The following is a 27,318-nucleotide window of genomic DNA, read 5'->3' as shown; positions in this document are numbered from 1 at the left end:
TATTTTTATTCCTTTTGTTACAAAACCTTAGTCACAACAATAGAAACATCCCCATGAGCAGCTCTCAAAAGATCTGGAGCCATCAGGAAGAAAGGGTCCAGCAAGGAGGGATGTGCCACACAGCCCTCCCAGTTCGTTGGCTGGTGCCTCCTTTCTCCCCCAGCATGAGCACCTGTAAAGATTTGGTCTATATGTTACTTTTATAACCTTTTTCACTAAACTTTTGTCTCACCTCCATGCTGAAGCCAGGAAAGCCCTTCGTGTGGCAATAAAGGGTCTGGGGGGTGGTTAATGCTTGACAGGGATGGGATGTGACTGCTTCCAAAGCAGCACCTTAGGCAGCTCCCACCACAGCACCGTGGGCAAACACCAGCATTTCCCAATCATGGCCTTTTCCAGATGATTTCCCGTTTGATGTCTTTGCGTGTCATGCCCTGCTGGAAAGCAAACAAATGTCAGAGTGGTCAGCTCCAAGGCCACCTCATATGCAGCCACTGCCAAAAATACTTCTGTGGAGCTGGCCACATCCCCTGAGATCTGCACAGCCATGTGTGGCCATCACATATTTTTGGGAAATGCATGTTGTGCTTGGGTAAAGCCCCCAGTTTTTATTATTTTATCGGGAGGAAGGAGCTCAAAGGATGAGCAGCCCCGGCGCCAGGTGGGACAGTCTCAGGGCTGAGCTGCTGCCTCCCAGCCGGCAGGAAGGATCAGCCCAAAAACTAAGCCAAGCACCTGAGTCTTTTCCAAAACTTTGACTAAACACTGAAATATGTGATCTGTCTCCAGCGGGACTCCAGCGCGTGCTTCTGTGCTTTGCTAAGCTGGGGGCTTTAGGCACACACTCAGAGGTGACGTTATTTGTGCTCCAGGGTTTTGCTGCACCGGCAGAGGAATCTGCTGTCTGGCTTAGACAACACAAAGAGCTGAGCTCACCCTGTTTGTCTGTCCATCCATCCTGTCTCCTTCCAAATGTAGCTGCTGTCTCCACAGCAGCTCTGGCCACGGAGATGGGGGTTTGCCAGAGCACGGGGTGATGATGGGATGGGTTCGGGCTGGGGTTGGCATTGCTTCTGCATCCCACGTCCCATTTCAGTGGGCAATGCCAGGCTCAGTGCCCATGGGTGATGCTGACCCAGGTCTCTGATTGCAGGTGGACTGGCTGCAGCAGCAGGAGGTGAAGAGGAGGGTGAAGAGGCAGGTCCGAGGGGAGCCACATGCCCTCCCCTTCAACGACCCAGTATGGCCCAACATGTGGTACCTGGTGGGTGTGTCATTGTCACTGCTTTATGGGGAGTCATTTATTTCTAAGCAAATGCATCATCAATCTTTTCTGAGCCCAGCCAGTAATGAAATAATAGCAGCAAAAGTGCTTGGCAGCAGGATTTTAAAATTGTGAATTAATACACCTGAGGATCTGGTTTGAAGTGTTTCACCCTTGTTAGCGGCCCCTCATCATGGTCTGCGCAGCAAAGGCTTGGGAGCAGCACTGCTGTATTTTACCCATCCCAGAGCTGCAGCCATCTATTTGTAATATAATTTTTCTCCTGCCTGCTTCATCGATCTGTATTTGACAGGGAAATTCATTGAAAATTAAGGGCGGAAAGGAAGCGAGCACTTCAAAACCCAAGAGCCCATAGTACTTGAAATGGAAAAGAATAATAGGGAGATAGCATTGCCTGGATTAACTGCTGCTGGATGGGTTTGATCTGTGGAGTAAAGTTATAACAAATCTGCAAGTTATATGGCAGGGGGTGGGTTGTAAATATATTTTCTGGTTGATTAAATGGCTCCCAGCCTGGCTGTTTGCTTAGATGGGCTGGAATGGGGTTGCAACCCTTTTGCAGCTGTGTTTGTCCCCGTAGCACTGTGGTGATAAAAACAGTCGGTGCAGGTCGGAGATGAACATCCTGGCAGCCTGGCAGAGGGGCTACACGGGCAAGAATGTGGTGGTCACCATCCTCGATGACGGCATAGAGAGGAACCACCCTGACCTCCTGCAAAACTATGTGAGCTGGGGGATGGACGGGATGGACTGGGGCTGATCCTCGCCATGAATTGATTTATGGAGAATTTCAGTGTGTAAACACAGCTGAAGTCTGTGCATTGGCATATATAGAGGAAAAGGTTTTTTTAAAAAAAACAAAGCTTGAGATGTTTTTAAGAAGGAAATGAGGTTTTTAGATAAGAAGGTTTGGGGGAAACTCCCTTTGCAGCTGCCTGGGAAGCAGCCTCCTCCCTCTGCTCACCAGGGCTGAGCCAAAAACCTGCATGAACCCACTCAGCCCCAGCTCAAACCCCACATGGCCACAGTAGAAGGGAGGGGGGTGCTGGACCCAGCAGGATTTGGGGTTCAGAGAAGCAGTCCCTGAGGTAGCAGGATATTTTCCCTGGGAAACACAAAGGGCTGCAGCCTAAAACTATTTATTCTGAGCAAACTGTCAGAAACTAAGGGGAAAATGTAATATTCTGGCCTGCTTGCCTGCACTGGCCATCACTCCAGCTACTGGCCACCACAACCACCTGGTAAGTTGACTCTAATGGTGACCACATATTTTCAGGACCCTCTTGCAAGCTACGATGTCAATGGGAATGACCACGACCCAACTCCACGCTACGATGCCAGCAATGAGAACAAGTATGTGATGGTAATTGCCATGGAGCAAGTGATCTGGGGGGGTCCCTGAGGCTGGGTGTCCCTCTGGGGTATCTTCCAGGTCCCTTTCCCCATTCCCAGTGCTGCAGAGGAGGCTGTGTTAAGGGTTTTGCACGGAGTCCTGGTGTTTAATGCAAATCCAACCGCACTAATTGAGGAACCCTCCAGCCATCCAAGACAGCACCAGGGGGTTCCTTGCCCTGGTTGGGGATTGAACCACATGAGTCAGAATGGCTGGCCAAGATGGCAAAGCCTGGATGCATTTTTTGGGCTTCAATTAAAGTGGGATGGATACGTGTGGAAAGGAAACAGGAATGCAAAGAGCAGCCTGCATAGAGGCGCAAGATGCAAAGAGGAAGTTGCATTTAGGTGCAAAATGCAAAGAGGAAGTTGCATCAAGGTGTAAAATGCAAACAGCAAATTGGATTTAGGTGCAAAATGCAAACAGCAAATTGCTTTCAGCATTAGTTTCCTCCACCCGCTTGCTGTGGGTTTTGAGTAAAGGCTTTTCATCTCTCTGGGCAGTTTCTTCCTCTGCTCCAGCCTTGGGGCCAGTTCTGGATGCTGGGTGGGGTGTGGCTGGAGGGATCCTTTGCCATGGCCATCAGCTAATGGGGGGTTTCTCCTTGCAGGCACGGCACTCGCTGCGCGGGGGAGGTGGCGGCGGCGGCAAACAACTCCTACTGCATCGTGGGCATTGCCTACAACGCCCGCATCGGAGGTGAGGCTGGTGCCTCCGTAGCTCCCCTGCCCTTCACCATCCCCCTGAGGGACCATGCCCACCCTGGTCACGCCAATGGGCTCCTGGGGCAGGTGGTGATGCTGCTCCCCCAGGAGAGAGTCTCCTCCTTGGTGCCTCAGCTGTAGGGAACCCCCAGGGCGTTGGGGGAGGATGGGTGATATGGCATGCAGGGGGCTCTGGCTCCATGTGTTTGGGGTGGAAACTTTCTGCTTGGGCTGCATCCTTGACACGAGGGTGCACATGGATTGAGGCTGTGGTGTTTTCACCCCAAAAGTCCATAACTGCTCTGGGGGGCGGTCTGTCTTTGGGGTGGCTGTGTTTGCTATGGTCAGTGGTGCTGGCTGAGGTTTAGAGCTGATGTCACTTGTTTGTGGGGTCAAGGGCTGTAGAGGAGCCACTCAGAACAGGGGGGGTGGGGAGACCCCCAAAATACCCTCAGGGGAAAAAACACCAAGAAGGTGGGGGGTCAGAGATGCATATTAGAGGGGTCTTCTTCACAGTCCCTCAAGTAACATGATGTGTGGAAAGCAAATGAATCTCTGTCATCACATTGTATCCTGGTGCTAATTAGAGTTGCTGAGTTCATTTGCATTAGCCAAGCTGGTTTGAGCTGGGGCAGTTCTGGCCAACCCAGTCAACCCTAGGGAGATGAGGGTCTTAGTGGGGATGGGAGTGTGGTGTCCCACCTACATGGCTGGTGGAACCATGTAGGGGACAAATGCCTGGAGCTGGGTTCTTTGAGTTTTCAGCCCCATCCCTGGCATGGTTGGAACAGGAGAGGGGCTTTTCCTGCAGCCCCTCTTACCACCCCAGTGCTGGGAGAAGTGACCATCAGGAGCATGGACCCAAGCGCCCATGGGCGGATTCAGGGTTTAATTCGTTCTTTTGGCTTATTCATCCTGGCTGTGCAGGAAACAGCTTTTGTTAGGATTGTGTCTGCATGGGAGCAGTGTCCACAGGGATCTTGCTCCTGGTCAAGCACCTCCAGTGGTTGTCTGTGCTGGGAAAATCCCCAGAGGGAAAAATAACCCTGGGGACAGTGAAGAGTGGACTGGGAGGGGCTGTAAAGGCTATGGCACATCATCCCATCCTGTCTCCTGTGCCCTCTACATATGTGATGGCTTCTTGCTTCTTAGAGGCTTCTTGCCTCTGAAAACCCATCTCCGAGCACACACCAAGCTGCAGCAGAGCAAGGCAAAGCTCATGGTGGGATTTACTGGATCCTGTAGGATCAGGCCATTCTCCTTCATGCTCCTTTCTCCACAGCAGCTGTGGAGACGAGCGTTCCTTGTTGACTTTATGACGACCTCTGGGTCTCATTTTAATTTGCTCCCTTAAACGAGTGCCTTGCCTCAGGGGTGTGCTGGGGAGGTGTTGAGTGAGACAAGGCACCTGGCAGAGGGCTAGGGGCTGGGGGCTTCCCACAACATGAGCAGGCAAAGGGGAAAAACAGAGTCTGAGCCATATCAAGTTTGGGATCATGGAGGAAAATATGCTATAGCTGCAGTGAGAGTGATTTTAGATGGATTACACAAATAAAGCAGCGATTAACGAGCACAACTTGTTGGGGAAGCCTATTTGTCACACTCGGAGAGCTCCCATCTAATTTTACTGGTTGCTCTTCAGTGCTCTTGCATTGCTTTTCATATGCCCTGGGCAAAACACATCACTGCTCAAGGAAAGGGCTCCTGCCATTCCTCCTCCTCTTCCCTCTCCTCGAACACTGACTTTGGAGGTCAGTGTTGCTCCCTGTGTGACATAAAGCTCATTTATTTTGCAGCACCCACCCCTGCTCCCTCCTGCTCCCCATTATCTGACTAGGGAGTCCCTCATTGTGGGTGGCTCTCTCTGGGCAGGCTTTGGGTTGGCTTTGCATTGACTTTAGGCTGATTTTGGGCTTGCTAATGAAAACAGCCACATTCAGCAAGCACAAACCCCATCTCTCAGCTGGTTTTCCTTGCTGTGTGCAGCTCAGACACTGGGCTTGGCTTTTTGTCCCTTGTCCTTGTGTTTTCTCGTTGACAAAGAGGAATTTTTTGGGAACAGCTCTGCTCCCTGGTTTTACATTTCTAAGCTTGGTTTTGGCTGGTCGGGGACAGTGTCAGAAGGAGATATTTGAGTTGACTGGTGTCCAGAGTGCAGCTGCAGCTGGAATGACATCTGCCTGCATTTGTTTGCTTTAAGACAAAATACATGTGGAAGGGTTAACGCATTTTTATAAACCAGACTCTCCCTGGCTGACAAAATATGATGCTGAAATCTCCAGCATCACTTTTCCTGCAAAGGCTGTTTCTGGGCAGCCTGTCGGGGTGCCTGGCACCCTCTACCCACTGTGTGGAGAGGAAATCCAGCAGGGAAAGAGTGATGGAGAGCAGAGGGGGTTGTGCTCTCATATTGCAGTAGTCGGAGGCTGGGGGTGGGCAGCAATCCCCCCAGCCCAGCCCACCATGGCTGGTGGGCTCAGCCTGTGAGCATCCTGGCTGGTACCTGCTGGCAATCCCAGCTGGAAGTGAGAGTTTTCCCAGGTGGCACTGGTATCCCACTATGTGTTGGGGTCCTGGCTCTGATTTTGGCCATACAAACCACAGCCTGGGTTTTTTCCTGGGGCTTCTCCCTCTCCAGGGAACCACTGGCATCAGCTGGGCAGTGATGGGGTTTGGGGACAGTCACAGTCATCCCCACTCAAGGGGCGGGGCTTCATCCCACCAGTGTGCCTGAAGGTGTGGGGCATGAGTGTTCAGGAAACACCAATATCTTCCAGGTGGAGAAATATGCTAGCTAAGGAACTAAAAGGGGAGAAAAAAGGATTTTAGTGGGGGGATTTTGTTGCTGGGGAGTGCAGTACCACTACCACCACCCATTCCCCAGCAATGGAGGGGAAGTGAATTTTAACACCCCCTTCTCCATCACTTGCCATGAAGCCAGCAACACAGAAAACTTCCCTAATACCTCCCCAGCATCCTGCTGCCAGGCTTGTTGGCATGCGGGGCCGCGGGCTGAAGCTATTCCAGGCACGCCTGAGCCGTGTGCTTTCTGCCGCTGTTAACAAAGCCCTTTGATTGCAATCCTCACACTGTCATCCACGCCATGAAGCCCTAATGTCTGATGTTTTTGTGCTTTTAGGCATTCGTATGTTAGATGGAGATGTAACAGATGTTGTTGAAGCGAAGTCGCTTGGCATCAGACCCGATTACATTGACATTTACAGCGCGAGCTGGGGGCCAGATGATGATGGGAAGACAGTTGATGGACCTGGTCTATTGGCCAAACAGGCTTTTGAGCAAGGCATTAAAAAGGTGTGGATCCCACAGCGCCCAGACGCGCTTGCCCTCCTCCTCCTGTCCCATGGGAAGGGCCGCGGCTGGCCCGGGGTCTGGCGTGGGGATGGGCAGCTCGGCCCCCTGAGGCAATGCCAGCACTAGGGCTGGGGCGGGGGGGAGCCAATCATCTCTAATTTTTCCTAGTTTTCCCCGGCATCCCTAAGAGCTCCGCTGGATTTGGCAGCCAAGGGTGGTGACGGCGGGAGGTTCCTGGTGATGGTGGGACCCCTCAGCATGGCCGGCAGAGCCCTGGCAGAGCAGGGAGGCCCCAGGCCGGGATGAGAAACCCAAAGCGGTTCTTGGGGGGGTTTGCACCCCAAAATGTCCCTCCTGGATGCTGGCGTGGATGGAAGCAGCAGTATCCCAAACCCCAGTGTGTCCACCCCCCTCCTCCACTCTCCTTGGGCTCCTGGTATCCTCTCCCAGGGGTCTCTGTCATGTTAAGCATTCCCTTGGTTTTCCACCTGGAACGAGTGGCTGTGTCATGGCTGGGAAGGGACATGGGTGTTGCCACAGGATCTGACAATGGATTGTTGTCCTTGAGATCCTCCAGTAAGAAAGTTCAGCCAACATCACATGTGATTGACAGCTGTCAATCCCTGCTGGGGATGCCCTGGCCTTTCTGTGCCTGCTCCCTGTTTGAGTACTTTTAAAAAATGCCTAATATTGGCTAAAAGCATTGGGAAAAAGGCCTTTCTTGGCAGCTTGGTGCTGTGGGTAAGTGGCTCAGGGCTCCGCAGTGGATATTCCCTGGGTGCTCTGGAGAATCTGGGGTTGGGGATCCATTGCCAGCAGCCCCAGGCTGGGCTGTGAAGCCCCCACTTCAACCTCTGCCTCCACTCCTTCCTCTGCTGCCTCTTCCCACAGCGTGCTGGGAGTCAGGGTGGCCTCTTATCTAAAAATAGGGTGGAGTGTTTTTCCCACTGTTTACTTGATTTCCTGCTGGGGCGGTGAGCCTGCCGAGGAATCCATTGAAGTGCCGGGGAGTTCACGCCGTGTAAATATGGGGGAACAAGCTGCTTTTTAGACCTTATTTTTCCATGCAGGAGCAAACGGGCAGCAGCAGGGTACTTGCCTAGCACAGCCCCACTGTCTTGGGATGCTTGTTTTTGCCTTTCAGGAGACACCCTGGTCCCCCCACTGCCCCCCTGTGTTTGTAGCACCCACCATCCCGCATGCACAGCTCATAATTGCCAACTCCATCTCCTTAAATAACGAGGAAAGCTGCAAGCAGATAGTTAACCACCACCTTTAGCCTGAGCAAACAGCTGTAACCGAGTTATAAATCCTTAAAATTGAGTTTTTAATGGAAACATTAAAATAACCTTTATCTATTAGTGATAGGACTGCGCTGGGGTAATTTATCATCTTGTTTCTTGTTCCTCCAGCCACACTTTATTAGTTCCCGGGCTAACGAGGGGATATTTATCCTGGTCATTCATGGAGTGCTGTTGGGCAAACACCCAGGCCCTGCAGTGCTGAGGAAGCAGGAGATGCTGTGCATCCCACAGCCAACCCATGAGCTGCTGGGGTGAGCTGGATCAGCCCCAGCCTGGCCAGGGAGGGATTCCCTGGTTTAAATGACAGCCAGATCCAGGTTTTATAGCAGCCAGGAGCCCCTCACTGGCATTGTATTGGCTTAGGAGGATGGCAAATTAAGAAGCTAGATGTTTGGGGTCTGCTTACAGAAATCTTGATTGTTCCTTGTTTGAGAGCAAAGGGAAAAAGTGGATTTTTCCAATCTGAGGGAGCTGCACTACATGGTGAGCTCTCGCTGTCAGGTGTTAGCTGTGCATTGTTGTAGTGTCACTCATGTGCCTGTTCATGTCCTCATGTGACCGTGCTGGCTCCAAACCCACTTTTCCTGAGCACAGCCCTGCCTGGGCATCGTGGGGATGTGGGTTTGGAGCAGGTCTGAGCCTTTCTTGGGTCCCATGGGTGCGACACTTGGGGTGAGGGATGAAAGGGAGGTCTGGGCTCCCAGTCTTCTGATCCCAATCAAAATCATTGCTACATCTCCACATGCTTGGCCAGTTGTGCCTGGTTTTATTCCTCTGATTAGTGATTTGGGAATGCTTGGGTTGCATGCCGTGGGACCCATCCTCGGAGATGACTTTGGTGTGGGCGAGCTGGAGGGTCACTGCGCCGAGCATGTGGGCTGGGATGCTGCCACCTTGGAGATCCAGGAAACCCTGGAAAGTGTGACAGGAGATGCCAGCAGCAGGCTTGGTGGGCTGGCAAGCTGGGTTGAGCTCTCTGTGACATGGAGCAGGGCAGTAATTCCCTTGGCAATTGCACTTTTTCTTGCAGAGCTCCAGACAGCTCTATTAATCTTTGCTAGGGAAATACCCACCCAGTTTGGCTGGGAGGCAGCCCAGATAATGAAAACTTTCATAAAGTAAGGAAAGAGCCTGACTTAGACTGTGTATCCAGAGGCAGGGTCAGCTCAGAGAGCCTCTGCCCCAGGAGGGGGGCGAGACAGGTAATAAACCATCCCACTCCCCCTGGCACCTAAAGCCTACAATAAATCCCGGTGAATTCCTCCAGAGCAAAGTTGCTTTATTACTATTATTATTATTGTTGTTATTATTATTTTTTGTGGAGAAAGCTGCTGCAGAGCAGTGGGAGGGAGGTAAACACCAGATCTGCCCAGGCGAGTGCTGAAATCTCTCAGTGGCAGGAGCAGCCGCGGGGAGGATGGGGCCGCTCCACTGCTTCCATCGCCTGCCAAGCCCGGCAGTGCTCCATCCTCCCTGGAGAGCCCTGCCTTACGGGACACAGAAGAGAACCAGCCACTTCATTTCCTGCCCTAACCCTTTTGGATCACCAAAAATCCTCCTTTTTGGGATATCAGTACCTTGCTTGTGAACCTCCGCAGGGCTGGGTTATTCCTGGGTGTCCTGGTGTTGGGTTGGATGGAGGGGTGAATGGGGCTCATACCCATGGTGTTGGCTTCGTTAGGGGCCCCTCATTGGCACTATGGCTGCTGCTGCCAGGTTGGATTTTCCCCCTGCTCCAGGGAGGTGTGGGCAGCAGGCACACCCCTCCCACCCCCCCAATTCCCAGTGGGGTCCCACAGCCATACCCAGTAGGGATGGCTCCATCAGATGTTACAGCTAAGTGATGGGGAAGGGAGAAAAGGCTGGGATTTAAACAATAAAAAACAAACAAAAGGAACCTAAAGGATAGGCTGGGAAAAGGTTTCTGGTGGTTTGGGTGGTTCACAAGGGGTTTTGTGGGCGTGGGCGATTTGAGGGATTCCCTGCCAGTTCCTCCTGCACAGCCATCCCAAAAAGCACCATGCTGGGTGTTAGCGTCTGGTCCAGGGACTCTGAGTACCTAAGATATTTTTCCCCACGGGGAATGTCAAAATCCTGTTGCTGGAGGATCTCCCATCCTTGTGGGGAATCACTGCCGGTAAACTGGGACTGGCTGAGGTGAGGGATGTGTGTGGGGACTGATGCAGGGGGGTGAGCACTGGGCAGGGTGGGACCCATCCTTCCACCCTAACCAAACCCTCAAAAATCAGACTTACCCCTTCCTCCCCATGCCAAGATGGCCTCTCATCCTGGGCAAACACCTCCTCTAACCCTCCATCCCCTCTGTGCCCACAGGGTCGCAGGGGACTGGGGTCCATTTTCGTCTGGGCATCAGGGAACGGCGGCAGAGAGGGCGATTACTGCTCCTGTGATGGCTACACCAACAGCATCTACACCATCTCCATCAGCAGCACCACCGAGAACGGCTACAAGCCCTGGTACCTGGAGGAATGTGCTTCCACCCTCGCCACCACCTACAGCAGTGGGGCGTTTTATGAGCGGAAAATTGTGAGTTTTACCCCAACATCGAGTGGGGCAGCATCCCCTGGGCATTTTCTGCATGGCTGGGCTGAGTGATGGCTCAGTTGTAAGAGCCAGGCTTTGTCCTTAGCTCTGCAGTGGGTTTTACACTGGTCATCAAGAGCTCAGGGATGTTGTGTTTTCCCTGGTAACTGGGTGAAAGGGCTGGAGGTTTTCAAAAATACCCATATAAATATTTACCTGTTCCCCAAAGTACTTCTCATTGTATCTTGTTTTTTTTTTAAAAAAGTGAATTTTGAGGATTTTTAGCCTGAGAGAGAAAAAAGAGGGAGGATGGAGGCATTTAATGGGGGTGTGGCAGCCCTAAACTGGGAGCTGAGGCTTTCTGGAGCCAAGAAACTTCCTGAAAGTGTGAGCACATGTGGATCAGTGCAGTTTTCCCTGACACCCAGGCTATATTTGCCCTGTCCCAAAAGCTCCTGTGGCCTGGTCTCACCAAGGCTGATTGCTACTGTCATCCCTGTGCATCATCTGAACCTTGGGAAGTAAAACATCTCCCAACAACACAGCACCTTACCCAGCCTGGGAAGGGAGTTTTCTACCCAAGTGAGGTTTCTGACCAAAATTTATGTCGGTTGTGTTTTTTAACAAGTAAATAATTTTTTTTTTGTATTAAGGAGTGATTTCTTTGGCCCTCAAAAGATGAATTTCCAGCCAGAAAACAGATTGCAAGTGACATTTTCATGGCACCCCAGGAGTGTTTGAATGGCTGAGGCCAGCCCCAGTCCAGTGCTACAGGAGCATTGTTGGGAAAAAATCCAAACCAGCTTCCCATCCAGAAATCACCAGATTAAATCAAAACTTAGGAGCCTTTTAAAATGAGAAGAAGCATCTCTTGGCCCCTCACCTCCTCTCCAAATTTTTGGTACCCAAACATCGTGCTCTGTGTTAGAACAAAAAAGCAGGAAATGGCTTTTTTTTCCTTTCCCTATGCAAATGGAAATTCTTGTCCAAGACCAGGAGCTGGAGGTTTTAAGGGAAGTGTTTAATATGGCCCAGATCAACATGCACCCCTGGACGTGTACCCACACCAGCTCTGCCCTGCTGACACTGCTCCATCATCTTTTCCTGCAGCTGATCCACAGCCAAATGGATTTTTTCCCCTTTCAAATAGTTTTTGCACCTTTGAGCAGAGGAAAATGGAAGCACAAGGGTGTTTTCTCATACACCAAATGTATCTGCAGCCCATTTTTGGGGCTCTGTGCACCCCAGTGGCATTGGAGTTGTGGCAGGGATTGGATACCAGCAGGCTCAGCTCCTCTCTGGCAGCATCCCAAACAAATCTGGGGTGCTGGATGGGGTAGTGCCCATGCTGGGAGCATTTTGGCAGCTGCATCTCCTCTCTCCACAGGTCACCACGGATCTCCGACACCGCTGCACCGATGGCCACACTGGCACCTCCGTGTCCGCCCCGATGGTCGCAGGCATCATTGCCTTGGCTTTGGAGGCAAAGTAAGTGTAACCTCGTCAGGAGAAATGTTCCCTCATTTAGCACCTGGTGAGCAAAACCTGAAAGAAACAAGGTGGTTTTGTTTCCTCTGGAGTGATTCAAAACGGGACAAAGTTATTTTAAATCACTCCTTTCTGGCAAGGTTTTATACAGAATTGTTGTTTTGAATCTGATCTTCCCACAGGTGTTTTATTGATCTAATTCTTCACCTGTTGCCATCTGTTGAAACTTCTGGGGTTGGTGACATCAGTCAGGCTTTTCAGTAGGTGATTTGAAAACGCTGACAGCCGGCTCCAATGGGAGTTTTATAAATACTTCCTGGAAAAAAAAAATGTCAGAAAACATCACAGACATTGGGAAATGTCAGCAGAAGTGTTGGTTTTCAGCAAGTGTTGCATTTCTGGGGGAAAAGGACTGCTTTTTCATAATGTCAAAGACTCACGGAACTTAATTGTAGGAACACATCCCTGGTTCAAACAAGCTGCTCTTTTCCTCTTGTCCCCATCTTAGTCCCATCCTGGTTCCATCATGGTCCCCCAGCCCAGGAACAGCCCTTGGGCATTCCTGTGTTGCTTCATGGAGTGTCTTCTCATGAGCTTATTATTATTTTTATGGAGCGGAAATAAAATTAAGGCTGGGAATAAGAATAAGCCTCAGGGCAGTGCTGCACTCTCATCCAGGGATGGTGATTGTGGCTCCATTCCTCCTCCTCTGATTTAATCCCAACACCCAGGTCGGGTGAGAGCATTTCCGGAGATGCCGTTTTCATTACAAATATATTAAAAGCTTTAGATGTAATTTTTGAATTGTTTAGCTGAGGCATAAACGGCAACATTAACTAGCAGAGCTTGGTGCTCAGGCATTCCATTATGACAAGAGAGAATGAATTGAATTTCGTTCTTTAAATGTTGCTCGAGAGCAATATAAATCCCAGCTCGAGATGCTGAACAACTGACTGCAAGTAAAGTGGGGAAAATTCCCCACCAATATCCCTGAGCCGGGGTCGTGAGGGGGCTCAGAAGCACAGAGCACTCAGTGTCCAGCACTCTGACACAAACCCAGTCTGGGGAGGTAGAGGCAATTTGGGTTTAATTTTTCTGTTTAATGAACAATCCAGGTTTTATTTTCAGCAATTTTTTGCTGTTATTCCTACAAAGGGAAGGTTTGCTCAGCATTGTGTATCAGCAAGCTGCCGAGCCCACTATCCTGTCTCAGGATGTGCTTTGCTCCCTATCTCGTACAAAAAAATGGGGAAAACCTTCCTGATTTGCTTGATTTCTACCCTAGAGCATGAGAGCTAAATAGCCTTATCCAGGAGTAAATCCTGGAATTCCCATGGGCACGTGGTATCCCTTCATCGGGCACACCACTCTGCTGTGGGGCACCTCAAGTGGTGGACAGGGTGTCAGCATTTAAACCATCAATTCTTGCTTTTTTCCAAGCAGGAAAGAGGGGTGGCTGGTGTGTTTTTTGGTTTTATTTTTAACTCAGTGGGGTACCTGCTGCTGCTGGGAGGACTGGGAACAGCAGAGCCACCCCATGAGCCACGTGTCATTGCAGCCCCCTGCTCACCTGGAGGGACGTCCAGCATCTGCTGGTCAAAACCTCGCGGCCGGGGCACCTGCGAGCGCCCGACTGGAAAACCAATGGAGCGGGGCATAAAGGTGAGAGGCCGTGGGGATGGAGGTGGCAGGGCAAGAACAGCCAGCCAAGGGAAGATAAAGGTCTCCAGATCTTTGCTCATGGGGACAGTTCACCGTGGGTGGCCACTGTCAGGTTCCTTGGGGGTTCCTACCTTCACGCTGTTAAGTGAAAGGAGGAGAGGGCAATAAGTCATGGAGTGGATGCTTGGGACTCTTGCTTGGTAGAGGTTTGGAAAACTTGTTTGGTGGAGACTCTCCTGAGCTGCAGAGTTTCTTAATGCTTTCCTTGGGCTGCTCCCAACAATGGGTTTTCCGTGGTGCCAGTGTGGATTTGGGGTGTAGCTTGGCCAGGATGATGAGCTCCATGTGTTGAAGCACCTCATACCCCAATGGGGTCAACTCCACACCTTCCCTGATGGTTGGAGGATGCTCCACCGAGCACCGAGGAGGAGCTCCTGATCCCTGCTGGGAAGGCTGGGGTCTTCTGAGTCTTCTCTCTTTCCAGTTAGCCATCTATATGGCTTTGGGCTGGTGGATGCTGATGCTATTGTGGTAGAAGCCAAGAAGTGGAAGATGGCTCCTCCCCAGCACGTCTGCGTGGGAAGCCTGGACAGGGTGCCCAAGTGAGTGTTGTGGGGTCTGTGCCTATGGCTTGGTGAAGTGCAGGTCCCATGAGGGCTCTCCAGGGCCAGCTTTGACAGTGGGTGATTTTTTTTCCCTTTTGCAAGATTTCACTTCCCAGACCAGTGATCAGCAGGGAATTTTTGAGGGCTGACAGTGAGAGACCAAACCCACCTTTCCTGCTGGGTCCTATGTGAGCGGTGATGTGTTGGTCTCTCCGCCCTCTTACACCAAACAGTTTGTCTTGATGGAAGACACCAAAAACTGGTGATTTGTTGCAAAGATTCCCAAATTTCCAGTGTCTGGGTTCTCTTTGAATTCGGCTTTGGGTTCAAGCTAGCTCAGGTTCACATCTCATCCTTGGTAGGTCAGTCCCTCCTAGGTTAAAGAGTGGGATCAGGGATCTGACCAAGTGGACACTCCTCATTTACCAATGCCTGGCTGTAGAGCGAGAGAGTTGTTCATCAGAAAAGTCTTTTAGAGACTTGCATATGCAAAACAGGAATGAGTGCGGAGCCAAGTGTGTTCATGAAGCTATTTATCTGATACAGACACTAATTACAGCCCAAAGAGGAGCACTGCACTTGTAATTATAATAAAGCAGCGCCCTTGCAGCCCATAAGGCATAGATCTTTGAAGCACTTCAAACTCATCTCGTTACCGTCCAGCAATTCAGCAAATTCCTGTGCTAGGACACTGGGAATTGCAGTGGCAGATAAGATAATTTTTGCTGTGAAGCAGGAGGACACCAGGTTCAAATATAACAGGGCGTCCACGCCTGGGAGCCAGGGGCACTCTGTCCCCATCCTGATGTCATGCCCTGTCCCTGGTAGGTACATCCGAGCTGACCACGTGCTGCGTGCCAGCACCCTGAGCAGCGCCTGTGCCGAGCACCGGGACCAGCACGTGCTGTACCTGGAGCACGTTGTAGTGCGGCTCAGTATCGCCCACCCACGCCGGGGGGACCTCCAGATCAGCCTCATCTCTCCAGCCGGGACACGGTCACAGCTCCTCGCCCGGAGGTGAGAGCAGCCGGAGCCAGGGTGTGTCTGAGCTGAGCAGCATCATCCTTTAGGGGGTTGCTGCGAGTTTCCTTGGGTTTTTGGGAAGGTGAGGAGCATGCCCAGGTTTCAGCTGCAGGAGAGCTTGGTGCAAGGGTGTGTGTGTGCAAAGATTCCTAAAATCCTCAATTACCTATCTACCTTTTCTGATAAAATATGACATTCAAAGTCACATTTCTTGGTGCATGGCATTACTATTGCAGGGTGTTTGACCACTCCAATGAGGGCTTCAAGGGCTGGGAGTTCATGACTGTCCACTGCTGGGGGGAGCGGGCGGCAGGGGAGTGGACCCTGGAGATCCATGACACGCCATCCCAAGTGCGCAACCCTGCCGTGCAAGGTAAGGATCCCCCAGTGCCCACCAGTCCCTCTAGCTCCCAAAACCCTTTGTAGGCTGCTTCACTTGGCTATAAATTTTGCTGTGAGTTTTATGCTCTCTGTATTGCCCAGATTTTCAAAAATGGGCATGACATGTCAGCTCTGAATGCAGGAGGCTGCAGGTCTGGCTGAGCTGGAAGCTGGTTTTCTCGCAGCAGCAGCAGCAGCAGCAGCAGCAGCAGTAAACTGGCTGCACCCGAGAGCCAGGTTTCCAAAATTAAACTGTAATGAGTCAAAATGAGGAAACCCAAGAGCTGTAATTGTTGTTTGTTTGTTTTGCTTCACTGCTGGGACATCTGGCATGTGGGCTGGTTGTGCAACAGCGCAAGGGGATGATGCCCCTTGGGCTGCAGAGGGATGGACATCCTCCTTGGACTGCCGCCAAGAGGGGGTGGCGGGGCTCAGCCTGGCCCCCTGCATGTCCCCAACCCTGCTGTATCCCCCTGTTCCCAGCTTGACTGCCTGATCCCTGACCCCTTCCCAGCAGAGGAGCCGTGTGGGCAGGATCCGGCCCCGCCGGGAAGCGGCAGCCGCCTTGCTGGCTGGGGGCAGCAGGACATGAAGCATCCTGCCTGGGGCTGGAGTGTGTTATGGGGGTGTTGAATCCACAAAATCATTGATAGGAAGCCAGAAGTATATTAAAAATTTCTCCCACGCTACTTTCTGGCGGAAGGTGCACGTGGGGGTGCGTTGCACAGAAAGTGTTTCTGTTTGCTGCCTTCACCCAAAATCTTTTGAACTCGGAGAGCAGCAGCAAAGCGCCCACAGAGCTGCTTTTCCCCCAGTATTTACAGTTTGTGGCGGGTGTTTCTGACCCCCTCACAGGCATTGGGTCTTGGCAAAACATAATGAAAACAAGTACATTAAGTCATCTCCTCAAAAAGTCTGCACTGGGTTTGAAGCAGAGAGGGCACAGCAAGAGGAAAAAGAGGGACAATGCTCCCAGCTCGTAGCAGAAATCGGTATTAAATGTTAATTTAATACCACTAAATTGGTTAATTTAATATCAATTAAATACTATGAGTGTCATGTTACTGGTACTGCTGCACCCCCACATCGGCCCTCTGCAGCCTGGGCTTTCCTCACAGAGGATATTTTAGATTTAAAGCAAATTCAATTCTTTTGGCAAAGGTGCTTCCCCAGCTGATGCTGCCAGAGCTTGACCCTTCGCAGGCTCCACACCAGCACTGCTTGGTGCAGCAGGTGTGTCTTCTCATGCCTTTGGGAGAGCCAAGGGATTTGGGTATTGGAAATTTTAAGCACTTCCTGGAAACACAGAGATTAGGAGTTAAAGCTGAGCACACTGTGGGCATGAAGTGACTCGCATTGATGGGGAATTGGAAGAAAAACAGCACTGGAAGGGAGCAGCAGCATTTTTGGACTCTCCCCAAAGCCATGTGGCTCATGGAGGGTCTTGGTGTGGGTGTAAAGCCTTGGGCGGGGTCTCACCAGGTGCACCACAGTGTTTTGGGGGATGCCAAGCTCAGACCTCTGTTGTGTTGAGCAAAGAGATGGCTGGAGCAACAGCAGCAAGAAATAATCCAATGTGTGCTGGGTGGCTTTTGTCAGACAGAAATAATCCTCTATTGTGGAGCCTTTAAAATTACTGGTACTCTCCAGTGTTGGACACAGAGACTGTGTGATGCTGTGGTTCCCCAGATGAGTTGTGGAATTACAAATCCCTTGTAAGTGCCTTAAACAGCTGCATTTATGTGGGCTGGAAGCTCAGGGGCTCATGAACATTTCTGGGTGTTCACTGTTTGCTTCTGCATTGCTGTGCCACTGGTAACACCCTGATGGTCCAGTCCATCCTCTTCCTGCTTCCCCCAAAACTGGGTCCCCCAGAGATGGGCAAAATGGGGAGCGGGATGAGTGATGTTGCACCTGCCCCACAGGGAAGCTGAAAGAGTGGAGCCTCATCTTCTATGGGACAGGCGAGCATCCCTACACTGCGCTGAGTGGGACCCAGTCCCGGGGGAGGTCACTGGAAGTGCCAACATTGGAGATGGAGTCATCGAGAGTCGCCTTCCTGCAGAGCCAGGTGGAGGTGGCAGAGGAGGAGGAGGAGTATGCAGGTTAGTGCTGGCTGAGTTGCCACATTGTTCCCCCCAGAGTACCCAGGAAAACGAAAACCCAGATAAAAACTGGGGGAGGTCTGATCCTGCCTGGGGCTGGGGCGGGCCGGGAGGAGCAGTGCCTGTGGCCAGCATGGGGCAGCAGGATGGTGAAATTAGAAGGTAGGAAAATGCCCCGTCCTAGTGTTCCTGCCACAAATTGGTGGTGCAGCTGTCTTGAGTGGTAAAAAAAGTTCCTCTGCCCACCTTCCCTCCTCCAGCATGGGCAGGGGCGGGAGTCTCTGCTGCTCCCTGAGGAGCAGGTCCCTCTTTCAAAGTTGCTCCTGCACCAGTATTCAGCCAGAGGATGGCTGGGTGGGATTCATTCTGGGAAGGATGAGCTACAGGAAAGACAAGCACCTAAAGCCATGCAGCTCCATAGGATAGATAGGATAAAATTTAAAATATAATAGATACAGGATATAGAATAAGATAGGTGAAGGGTCCAGGTGTCCATTGGTCCAGGGAGGGTGTGCTCAGGGCATCCTGGCAGTGGTGCCTGGAGGGTGCTCAGCTTTTCCCACACTGAGCCCGTCTCTCCCTCCTCAGGTCCGTGCCACCCTGAGTGTGGTGACCAGGGCTGCGATGGTCCCAACGCTGACCAGTGCTTGAACTGCATCCACTACAGCCTGGGCAGCGTGAAAACTGGCAGGTGAGGGGTGGTGGGGGGTCCCCGTGGAGCCCCTGGGCGGCAGCAGCACCTTTCCTCAGGTCTCACACCTTAGTGTGGGTGATAGATGTTTGCACAGAGAAAGAAGCATATGAGAAATTAAATGGATGGAGGAGGAGGTGTGAGAATCCCTGTCCTGAATTAGGATACAGTGGGGTGGAGGACATGGAGCTGGAGAGTCCTGGAGGACCTTGGCCATATAATCATGCTGGGGAATAAGCTTTGGCTTCACTGGCTGGGGTCACCCACACCCAAGGGACAGCCAGCTGAGGTGCCAAATCACTTCAGGAACTACTAGGGTTTCCACTCCTCAGTCTCTTGGGATGGCATAGGGAAACTACCTACAGCTGGGACAAGAGAGTCCCTGTCTCTGTATTAGAGCTGTGACTTTGAAGACACTGTAAATCACAAGAATAAGAAGTAAATGAGCTCAAATTGCTGCCAAGGCTGGGGGACGCCCCAAGCGCTGTGGGCAAGGGGACAGTGGTGGGTGCTGGGAGTGGGAGGTGACTGCTGCTGGCACCAAAGCCCGGGCGCTGCCGGTTCCTTCCCCAGGATGTGCGTGAGCTCGTGCCCTGCTGGGTTTTTCGGCGACAACAGCGCCCGGAGGTGCCGGCGGTGCCACAAGGGCTGCGAGCGCTGCGTTGGGAGGGGACCGAGCCAGTGCACAGCCTGCAAGAGGAACCTCTACCACCACCCCGAGATGGGCACCTGCGTGGTGCTGTGTCCGCCTGGGTTCTACACCGAGGAACGTAAGGATGTTTATCACTTGAGAGTTGCAGCATGAAGATATGCAGGGGTTGCTTCTATTTTAAGTGCTATGGGTGGAGAACACACCTTGATTTTTGAGTATCGGCTTTGAATTTCCCCCTTGACACACTTTGCATGGTGAAGGGAGGAGGGAAACCTCTGAGTGTTCGGAGGGTGGTGCAAAGTAGAGGTGCTCAACTCAAAGCTCTTAATTAGAAACTGTAATTAACGATCCTGGCTGCTTGCAAAGCACATTTCTTTTTAGCAAGCAATGACAGATAAGGTCACCTGCAAAAGCAAGGATCTGTTGGGGAGGGCTGTGCCTTTCTACCCTGGGGAGCTGGTGCTGGGGTGCAGTGGGGCTTTGCGGCTCCGACTGCTGCTTGCAAATCACTGTCCGGATTTTATTCTCCCTGCTTTGCTTTGTTTTTTGAAAGGTCAGAAACGCTGTCTGAAATGTCATCAAAGCTGTAAAAAATGTGTCGGTGAAGCAGACAAATGTACTGCATGCAAAGAGGGATTCAGGTAAAACACCAGCACGGGAGGAGTTTATACCTGCAGCATTCATACCTGTGGTTTAAATTTGGGAAAACCGATGGGAAATTAGAGAGTGAATTAAGTTAAAGACTAGAGATCCTGCTTCCATGGTGCTGCAGCTGTGGTGCAGTGTGCTGGAGGTCTGGGAATTTAAAGGTGGTGATTAGTGTCCCTTTCTTAGCTGAAAACTGTGATTTAAATTTAATTTCATTTTCCCCAGCTCTTTCCAGGGTGGTGGGTAAGTGCTGTGTAGAGCTGGTACCAGGCTGAGCTGCTCTAGGCAGGCTGAGAATCCTCCCTGCAAATGCAGAAACCCTTCCCTCAGATTCATTCATGCTGAAAATTTTATCTGATGTACCTGTTGAGTGGGGCTAGTACAGAACAGTGATTTTCCAGCACTGCAGGTGCAGGCAGGGCAGCCCTGAACCTGCAAGGAGCAATGGGTGCCACTGCTGCTGGCCCCACAGCACCTGTGGGGAGATGCAGAGCCCAGTGTCAGTGCTAGGGAGAAGCTGTTTTCCATCCCCAATTGCTCATGGAAGTACAACCCCATAGCAGTCTGCAGTGTTCAGGCACTATAAGTGAATCAGAGCCGTGGTGTAGCAGCGGGGCTCGCTCAGACAAAGAAATTCCCGCTGCCAAAAGATTATCTACTCCCTTGGAAAAGCACAAGTGGAGGCACTTGTCAGACATAATCCACGTGGCGCTTGTTTTTTATTGTCCAATATCCTTTTAAGCTGGGACTTCAAATCATCCCTGCCACGGCGCAGCAGCACCGGCCCAGCCACAGCACTGAACCAATTTCCTTTTATTCTGGGGAGCCTCAATGGTGCAAAAGGTCTTTGGGAGAGCCTGGCTGGCTGCCCATGGGAAAAAAAGTAATTTTATTTCCTCCTGGATACTTAATTAAGGAACTCGCAGCTGTCCCTTTGGTCCAGACAGGATTTTAACTTCTCCTAAAATGCCGGCTGGCTTTCCGACACCTCCTGCACTGCGGGCTGAGGATGTCGTAGGACACTGGGGAATGTGGAGATGAGAATGGGCTGTGTTGTGTCCCCATATCCTGTAGCTTTGGGTGCAAATGTTCTCTGCTTTCCTGGCAGCCTGGCAGGGGACAGCTGTGTGCCGGAGTGCCAGCCTGCCATGTACCTCAGCCGGGAGCCCCGGAGGTGCGAGACCTGCCCTGCCAGCACAGGTATGTCCTTGGCCCCACAGCATCCCACACAAAACCCCAAAACCCTCGTGCATCAGGAGCCAATCCCCACTGTACCCACCCTGAGCCGAGGCAGAGCGTGCTGGAGGGAAAGTAATCCCAACTCTCCAGCACATCCCGTGAGGTATATGCTCATGCTGGAAAGGCTTTTAGGGGATTTTTTACATTTTTATTAGAGCCATTTTTTATTTCTCCATCTCCCCAAAGCCAGGTGCTTTGGTTTAATAAGGTTGCGGGGGAGGCTGTAAAACCCTCTCGGAGTGATGGAAGGTGGCTTTGCAGCTGATAAAAATGTCAGGCAGCTGAAGTGTGTTATCCTGTGTTATCCCGGCCGCCCCACAGTGCTGGGCTAGCTGTTCCTGGCTTCCCCCAGCTGCCTCAAGTTGCTCAGAGTTCCCTTTAAAGCCTGCTGCTCTCTATTCCTGCAAGTCCAATTATTTTCCATTGTTAATGTTTGCGTCTACCCTCAAAATCATCATAGATCTGATGATAACATGATCTCTAGACAATCCATGTTCAGTGTCATGAACCTCTTGTATCATACATGGGCAATTGCCTTAGACTAAATCCAAAATATTTATTGATCTTGTTGGCAAGCCTGGAAGGGAATGGGCTCTTAATCCCTGAAGAAAATTATTTCCCTTCTAATTCTTATTCCAGTCAGTGTGAACGTTCTCCCCCACAATTATTTTTCCAGCCTTTTCTCGTCTCCTTTTCCTGCATAACCATTTCTCAAGCTTGGTGCATGGAAGCCCTTTAATGATACCACCTCCATCACTTGAGTTTTGCTGTCCAGCCACAATACAGAGTCATCAGAGTGGGGCCCTCTGCTTTCCCAGCTCCTCTCTGGAGCCCTTTCCTCCTCCACGGCTCCCCCACGGCCCAGTTTAGCATCTCCTTTTCCACCCTGGGGAAACCCAAACCGGTGCATGCTTGGGACTGGTGGCTGATGGCCTGGAGGGGATTTTGATGTGCTGTTCCTCACCGAGCCCTAGTAGCCAGCTCCTGGCTTTGCAGAGGGACAGACACTCAGTCCTGGCTTTTTGGGATGGAGGCTGAGTTTTTTGGGGTGGGAGCCAAGCACATGGGCGGGACTGCGTGGCAGAACACGCATCTTGTTTGCGAGCAAGACAGAGCCAAGCTTATGCCCCCCATCACATGTGGGGCTATGGTCACGCTTGCACTGTCTCCAAAATCACTAGATGCCATTTTGCCCTTTTCCCTGTCCTCACAGGGCCCGGTGAGGAGGACTGCACCCCTTGCACCCCTGAGGGCCCTGCACCACACTGGCGCTGTGTCCCCGCCTGCCGTGAGGGTTTCTACCCCGCTGACAGCCATGGGCTGCCCAACAAAGTCTGCAAGAGGTATGGAACCAGCAGATCAAAGCCAGGGCCAATGGGGACCACTGCCAGCCATGATAGAATAATGCTGGAAACAGCTCACAGCTTAATGGAAATGAAAATAGGGACGACGGAGCCAGGGCAGCTGTGGGGCTGGACCCCACACACCCTGGCCCTGTGGATTTCAGAGCAGTGGAGCTGCATGCTCCCCTGCCAGAGCCAGCCAAGGTGTCTTAGGGCTACGGTGGAAGGGGTTCAGCCCCGGCCCCGGGCTCTCTGGAGGAGGTGTGGGAGGAACAGCAATGTTTAGGTAAATATTCCAGCTTTCAATTAAACCTGCTCCGTTCACCCCGTGGCCATGTTGGAGGAGTGTTCTCCATTCCTTGGCCCAGCACGGGGCTGAGTGTGGGAGACAAGGAGGTGCTGGGAGGCAAAAATTTGCTCCCACTCTCTCCGGAGCTCTGCGCTTTAAGTGGGGAGTGGGAGTGGATTCACCCTCATGAAAGCAAACACCAAAAGCAAGGATTAAAGGTGACTTGGGAACACACAACGCCTTCCCTGCCTGCTGCAGTTTCACTCACCTGCACTCGTTCTTCAGCAGGGAGGAACAAGAGACCAGCATCCCTTCCTAGGGACTTCAGGCATAGTCTCCACAAGCCACTGTCCCCAGGCAGGAGGCACAGCTGCTGGGCTCTTTACACTAAGCAAATGGATGGGAGCAGCACAGGTTCCCTTTGCAGCCCTTTTTCTAGCTGGGATGGCTGGGAGGAGAGGCACACGTCCCAGCGAATCTTCCCAGCAGTCAAGAGCTTTTGGGATGTCACTAGCTGTCACTGGGCATTGAGCTGGCACCACTGACCCCATTTTCCCAGGGTTTCAATAACTTTTCAAGCTTCAAATTTGCCATTTTCCACATCCTCTGGTTGGTCTGGCTGTTAACAGTGCCAGCAGATGTCATCTGGCTAACAGCTCATTTTGGGTGGCTGGCCTGAGGTGTTGGTGCTGGTGCTGGCCACAGCAGGGTCTCTGTCCCCAGGTGTGATGACCACTGCTCAGCCTGCGAGGGCTCCAGTGGAAACTGCCTCAGGTGTAAGGAAGGTTACAGCCTCCTCGGTGGCTCCTGTGTGACAAATGAAACCTGTACCAATGGTAAGTGGCAGAACTGCTGGCATGGTACTGCTCCTCTAGTAGCAAAAATGAGAGGTCTGGGGGATTCCCTTCACCATATAAAGCTGAACATGCTGGAGCTCCTGGGCTTGCTGGGGCATGGCTGCAGTGGGCTGGGCTCCGATTGTGGGGGGCAGGTGGCTCACCTGGCATTGCTTCTGGATATCTGCCTGTTGCTCAAACATATCCAAGCATTTGTATTTTGTTATAGTTTAGTCTTGGGGCTAATTCTCCCACTCACTGCAAAGCTCCTTTATTCCTTCATTAAAACCATGTGAAAGATGCCCTTAAAAAGCAACTCCTTTTCAATTGTCTCCCCCAACACTGGCACAATTGCAGCGCCTGTTACGTGCAATGTTTGTTTATTTAAAATGTTAATCTGTTCTCATTTTCTCTTGTTCCTCGCCCTGGCCTCCCAGCTGACAAGACTTTCTGTGAGATGGTGAAATCAAACAAGCTCTGTGAAAAGAAGCTGTTTGTGCAGTTCTGCTGTCAGACGTGTCTTATGGCCGGGTAAAGTTCAGCGGCTGCATCCATCCAGGACTTCCACCGACTGCCAGTCCAGTTTTGCCAAATGTTTAGGACAAAAGTTTATTTTTTCAGCTTTGGGAGAGTTTACATGGTGCTGTCAAGCATTCGCTCGTAAGTTTGATAGCTTTAATATCACTGTCAGCGCGTTTCTATAGCGATATGTTAAGCAGAGATTGGAGCGGACCCTGAGTGGTCAAGGCCTGGAAGCAGCAGACAAGTGGTGATATTAACACTCTCAAACACTCCTGGTGAGCAGGGACCAATGCATGATCCATGTACACACGCTTGGTTCTTCGCAGAAATCCTACTGATCTGCCCGCTCTGAGCAGCTGGTGGGAGCCCTTGCCACAAGGGATGCAGGACTTCACACACCTGCAAGGGAAGAGCCATTTCTGGCTCCATTTTTGGTACCCTTTTGTGCCAGGTGACAGCTGATCTAAACCTGCATTGCCAGCGCCGTGCTCTGTACATAGGTAAAACGATGAACCAGGCGGCTCCGGAGCGGGGCCCCACAGCCCACTCTGGCTCTCCTGTTCGGATTCAGTCAGTCACTGCTTCCCTCTGGCCATGGCAATAACTGGAGGTTTGAGGACCAAAGCCAGAGCTGCCCCACGTGGCTCTGCAGGTGTGTCAGCCCAGCAGGGCTTTGCCCTGCAAGTAACTGCAGCCAGGCAAAACCCGTGTGCCTACAAGGAGTCATAGGGTTTTGGGGGCGGTTGTCCACACCGACCAACCTTAACAAGAAATGTATTTCCCTCCTGGAACCGCTTGTACATTGATGATTGATTCAGTTCTGGAATAAGCTAAATCCTTCCTCTAAATGAGATGTTCTCCCAATTAATCTTTCTTGGCATTTTACATTACGATCCTTCCCCTGTTTCGCTGGGTACACCCCTCTCTCTCACAAAATCCTCCTGTTCACAGCAGTGATTTTTCTTGGGCATATCCTTCCCAAATGAGACATTCCAGGGATCTGGCCAGGAAACTTAATTCTACAAAACCCTTCCCCGAAACAAACCTTTTCATGCTCTCTCTTAATAGTAAGTCATGTGGTGTTTATATAATTGTGTTTAAAATATCCTTGGCTATGTTGTTTTACAGATTTTTAAAAAATAACTTATACAATCCTTGTTTTTTTTCTCTGTGGACTATTTTTTTATATGGGAGTGGGGTATCTTTTTGTGTCTTATTCCTTCTCCTTTTCTCCTCTCTGACCCTGCAAAGCCACTCTTTGCACCAGACGTATGTAAACAGCCTTTCCTATGCTGCATGTTCTGATTTTCATTGTTAATAGTTTTAACGAGTTAAACCCTTCGCCAGTGAAATTCCCAGTACGAACTGTCACCAGTTCCACATGGAGCTGGGATAATCCCGGCTTGGTTTTGGCTGCAATGACACCTGCCCTGCCTGGGCTTGCCCACAAGAGCTCACCTCAGCCAGGAGAGGATGGGAAAGCCACACCATCTCCAGCCTTCACCTGCCTGGACCAAATCCAAGGAAAGATGGAGCTTTGGTGAACTGATCTTTAAGTTAATAAACTATTGATCTCCCCTGACAAATGAATCTGTGCTTTTTCCAAATTCATGCAGCCTTGACTGAAGGCAGTGCACGTCCTTACTTTGCTGGACAAAGCAGCTCCCCTGGCTGGACCTCCTGATCAGCCCAGAGCACCCGTGGGAGAAATGCTCAGGAACAGATGAGCTGCATCTGCAAAAACCTCACTATTGTCAAAAAGGTCTTTTATCTCCAGAAGAAACTCAGATCCTGAATACCTGCCCTGTGCCAGGCTGGGCTGGCATCTCTGGTGCACCCAGGGCCATCTGTCTGGGGTTTGGGGTTGTGCTTGGGCATGACTGCGTGTATTCTCCAGTGTGGAGGATCCTGGATGAGCTGGCAGAAGGGCTTGCTCCCCTTTCCTGCTCATACAAGGAGCATCCTGAGCCCCCCCAGTTTCCCCACTGCAGTTCCCAGTAGCTGGGAACCACAGGGCCACTGTTCCCTGTTGGCTGTCTGGGAAAGAGAGGAGCTGCTGGTGTGGTTAGGGAATGGAGGGAGCTGTGGAGCCCTTTGTTTGTTGTGTTGGTTTTGCAATAACCATGGGCCAAGTGCCCAGGGTAGTGCCTGAGCTTTTTAAGTGGGGAAAAACAAAATAATGCAGTCCTCCCACAAGGGAAGATGCTGTCTCAGAGATGTGCTGCTGTGGGCTTCTCCATTTTGTTCGTCTTCACATTCATTAGATGATAAATGTGAATTAATCACATACTGAGATTTCTTCTCTTGCTACAGGATTTCCCTTTCAGTCTCAGGCCAAACCAGAGGTCAGAACTGGGGTGACACACTCCTGGCTTCTACCCCTTTGGTTGGAAAATACCAAACTTCATTTCTCCTGCTGTGTTAGTCAAAAAACAGGAGCTGTAGATCAGGAGTACTGTGCCAGCCTTCCAGTTCTCTGGATAACAGCAGCCTGCCTGTAAATACTGCTCCCTGGTATATTTAGATGTACTGAAATGCTACAAAAAAAGGAAAATGCTTACTCTTACATCTTGACATAACTTAAAATACACACTGGGAAAAGCAATGCAATTTAAGATGACCAGTCCCCAGCAGTCCCAGCTCTATTCTGCTTTCTGCTGCCTTCCAGACTGCCAGGGAGAGAAAAACAAATTCTGCACATTGAATTCATGCAACAACATCAGCTTCCAGCGTTTCCCTCAGAAATCATTCTTGTAAAGTAATAAAATTCAGATTATTTCTCCAAGCTGCTGCAATACTTGCTTGGAGCTATTAAAGTCTGACTCTGGTATGCTCAGAGGATCAAAGTGGCTGTGTCTTCAAGATAAATGCATATTTAGGCAATTTATTAAAGCTCATTTCTCTGTTGTCTCTTGGCACCAAAGCCAACTCTATAATAGCTCTTTTCTGGAAAATCTTAGCGCAGCCTGACTCCTTGTTTGCAGTTTGGCCGTGGGGTTGCAGCCACAACCATCTGCCATTGTGTAGTTGGCAGGTGGGGAACACAGATCTTAAAAATCATTGCTTTGCGTTTCCATTGCAAGGAAAGGGCTGTCGAGAGCTTGTGTGCAGCGTCTGACACCCGGAATCCGTCTGCTCGCAATTACAATTCTATTGTGGCTGTAGAGCTGAGGCAAACAGATGTATTGTGCTAAGGGAGATGGGCCCACGTTTTATTTGGCCTTGTCAGAGGCAGGACCTGCTTTCCAGGAGGCTGAAAAGAGTCTCCTTTTAACAACTGCCTGAAATGACC

The 27,318-nt window shown here is 51.1% G+C and overlaps 1 protein-coding gene across 1 annotated transcript in view; it reads left to right on the top strand.

Moving 5' to 3' along the window:
- Positions 1–25,608, top strand: part of PCSK6 (proprotein convertase subtilisin/kexin type 6) — a 34,311-nt gene extending 8,703 nt beyond the window's left edge. Inside the window, exons 3-21 of the mRNA XM_048318244.1 lie at positions 1,154–1,264; positions 1,866–2,009; positions 2,562–2,638; positions 3,289–3,377; positions 6,522–6,694; positions 10,333–10,545; positions 11,930–12,030; positions 13,589–13,692; positions 14,177–14,294; positions 15,126–15,314; positions 15,557–15,693; positions 17,627–17,806; positions 18,395–18,497; positions 19,071–19,267; positions 19,703–19,790; positions 20,906–20,997; positions 22,250–22,379; positions 23,392–23,504; positions 23,942–25,608. Coding sequence (XP_048174201.1) covers positions 1,154–1,264; positions 1,866–2,009; positions 2,562–2,638; positions 3,289–3,377; positions 6,522–6,694; positions 10,333–10,545; positions 11,930–12,030; positions 13,589–13,692; positions 14,177–14,294; positions 15,126–15,314; positions 15,557–15,693; positions 17,627–17,806; positions 18,395–18,497; positions 19,071–19,267; positions 19,703–19,790; positions 20,906–20,997; positions 22,250–22,379; positions 23,392–23,504; positions 23,942–24,039 — 2,457 coding nt within the window. The 3' untranslated portion in view covers positions 24,040–25,608. The remainder of the gene's footprint in view (positions 1–1,153; positions 1,265–1,865; positions 2,010–2,561; positions 2,639–3,288; positions 3,378–6,521; positions 6,695–10,332; positions 10,546–11,929; positions 12,031–13,588; positions 13,693–14,176; positions 14,295–15,125; positions 15,315–15,556; positions 15,694–17,626; positions 17,807–18,394; positions 18,498–19,070; positions 19,268–19,702; positions 19,791–20,905; positions 20,998–22,249; positions 22,380–23,391; positions 23,505–23,941) is intronic.
- The last annotated feature ends 1,710 nt before the right edge of the window (positions 25,609–27,318 follow it).

Source organism: Corvus hawaiiensis, chromosome 13 (assembly GCF_020740725.1).
Source record: "Corvus hawaiiensis isolate bCorHaw1 chromosome 13, bCorHaw1.pri.cur, whole genome shotgun sequence".
Lineage (NCBI taxonomy): Eukaryota > Metazoa > Chordata > Aves > Passeriformes > Corvidae > Corvus > Corvus hawaiiensis.
The sequence above is the reverse complement of the archived record's forward strand: the minus strand, read 5'-3'. Positions and strand labels throughout refer to the sequence as shown.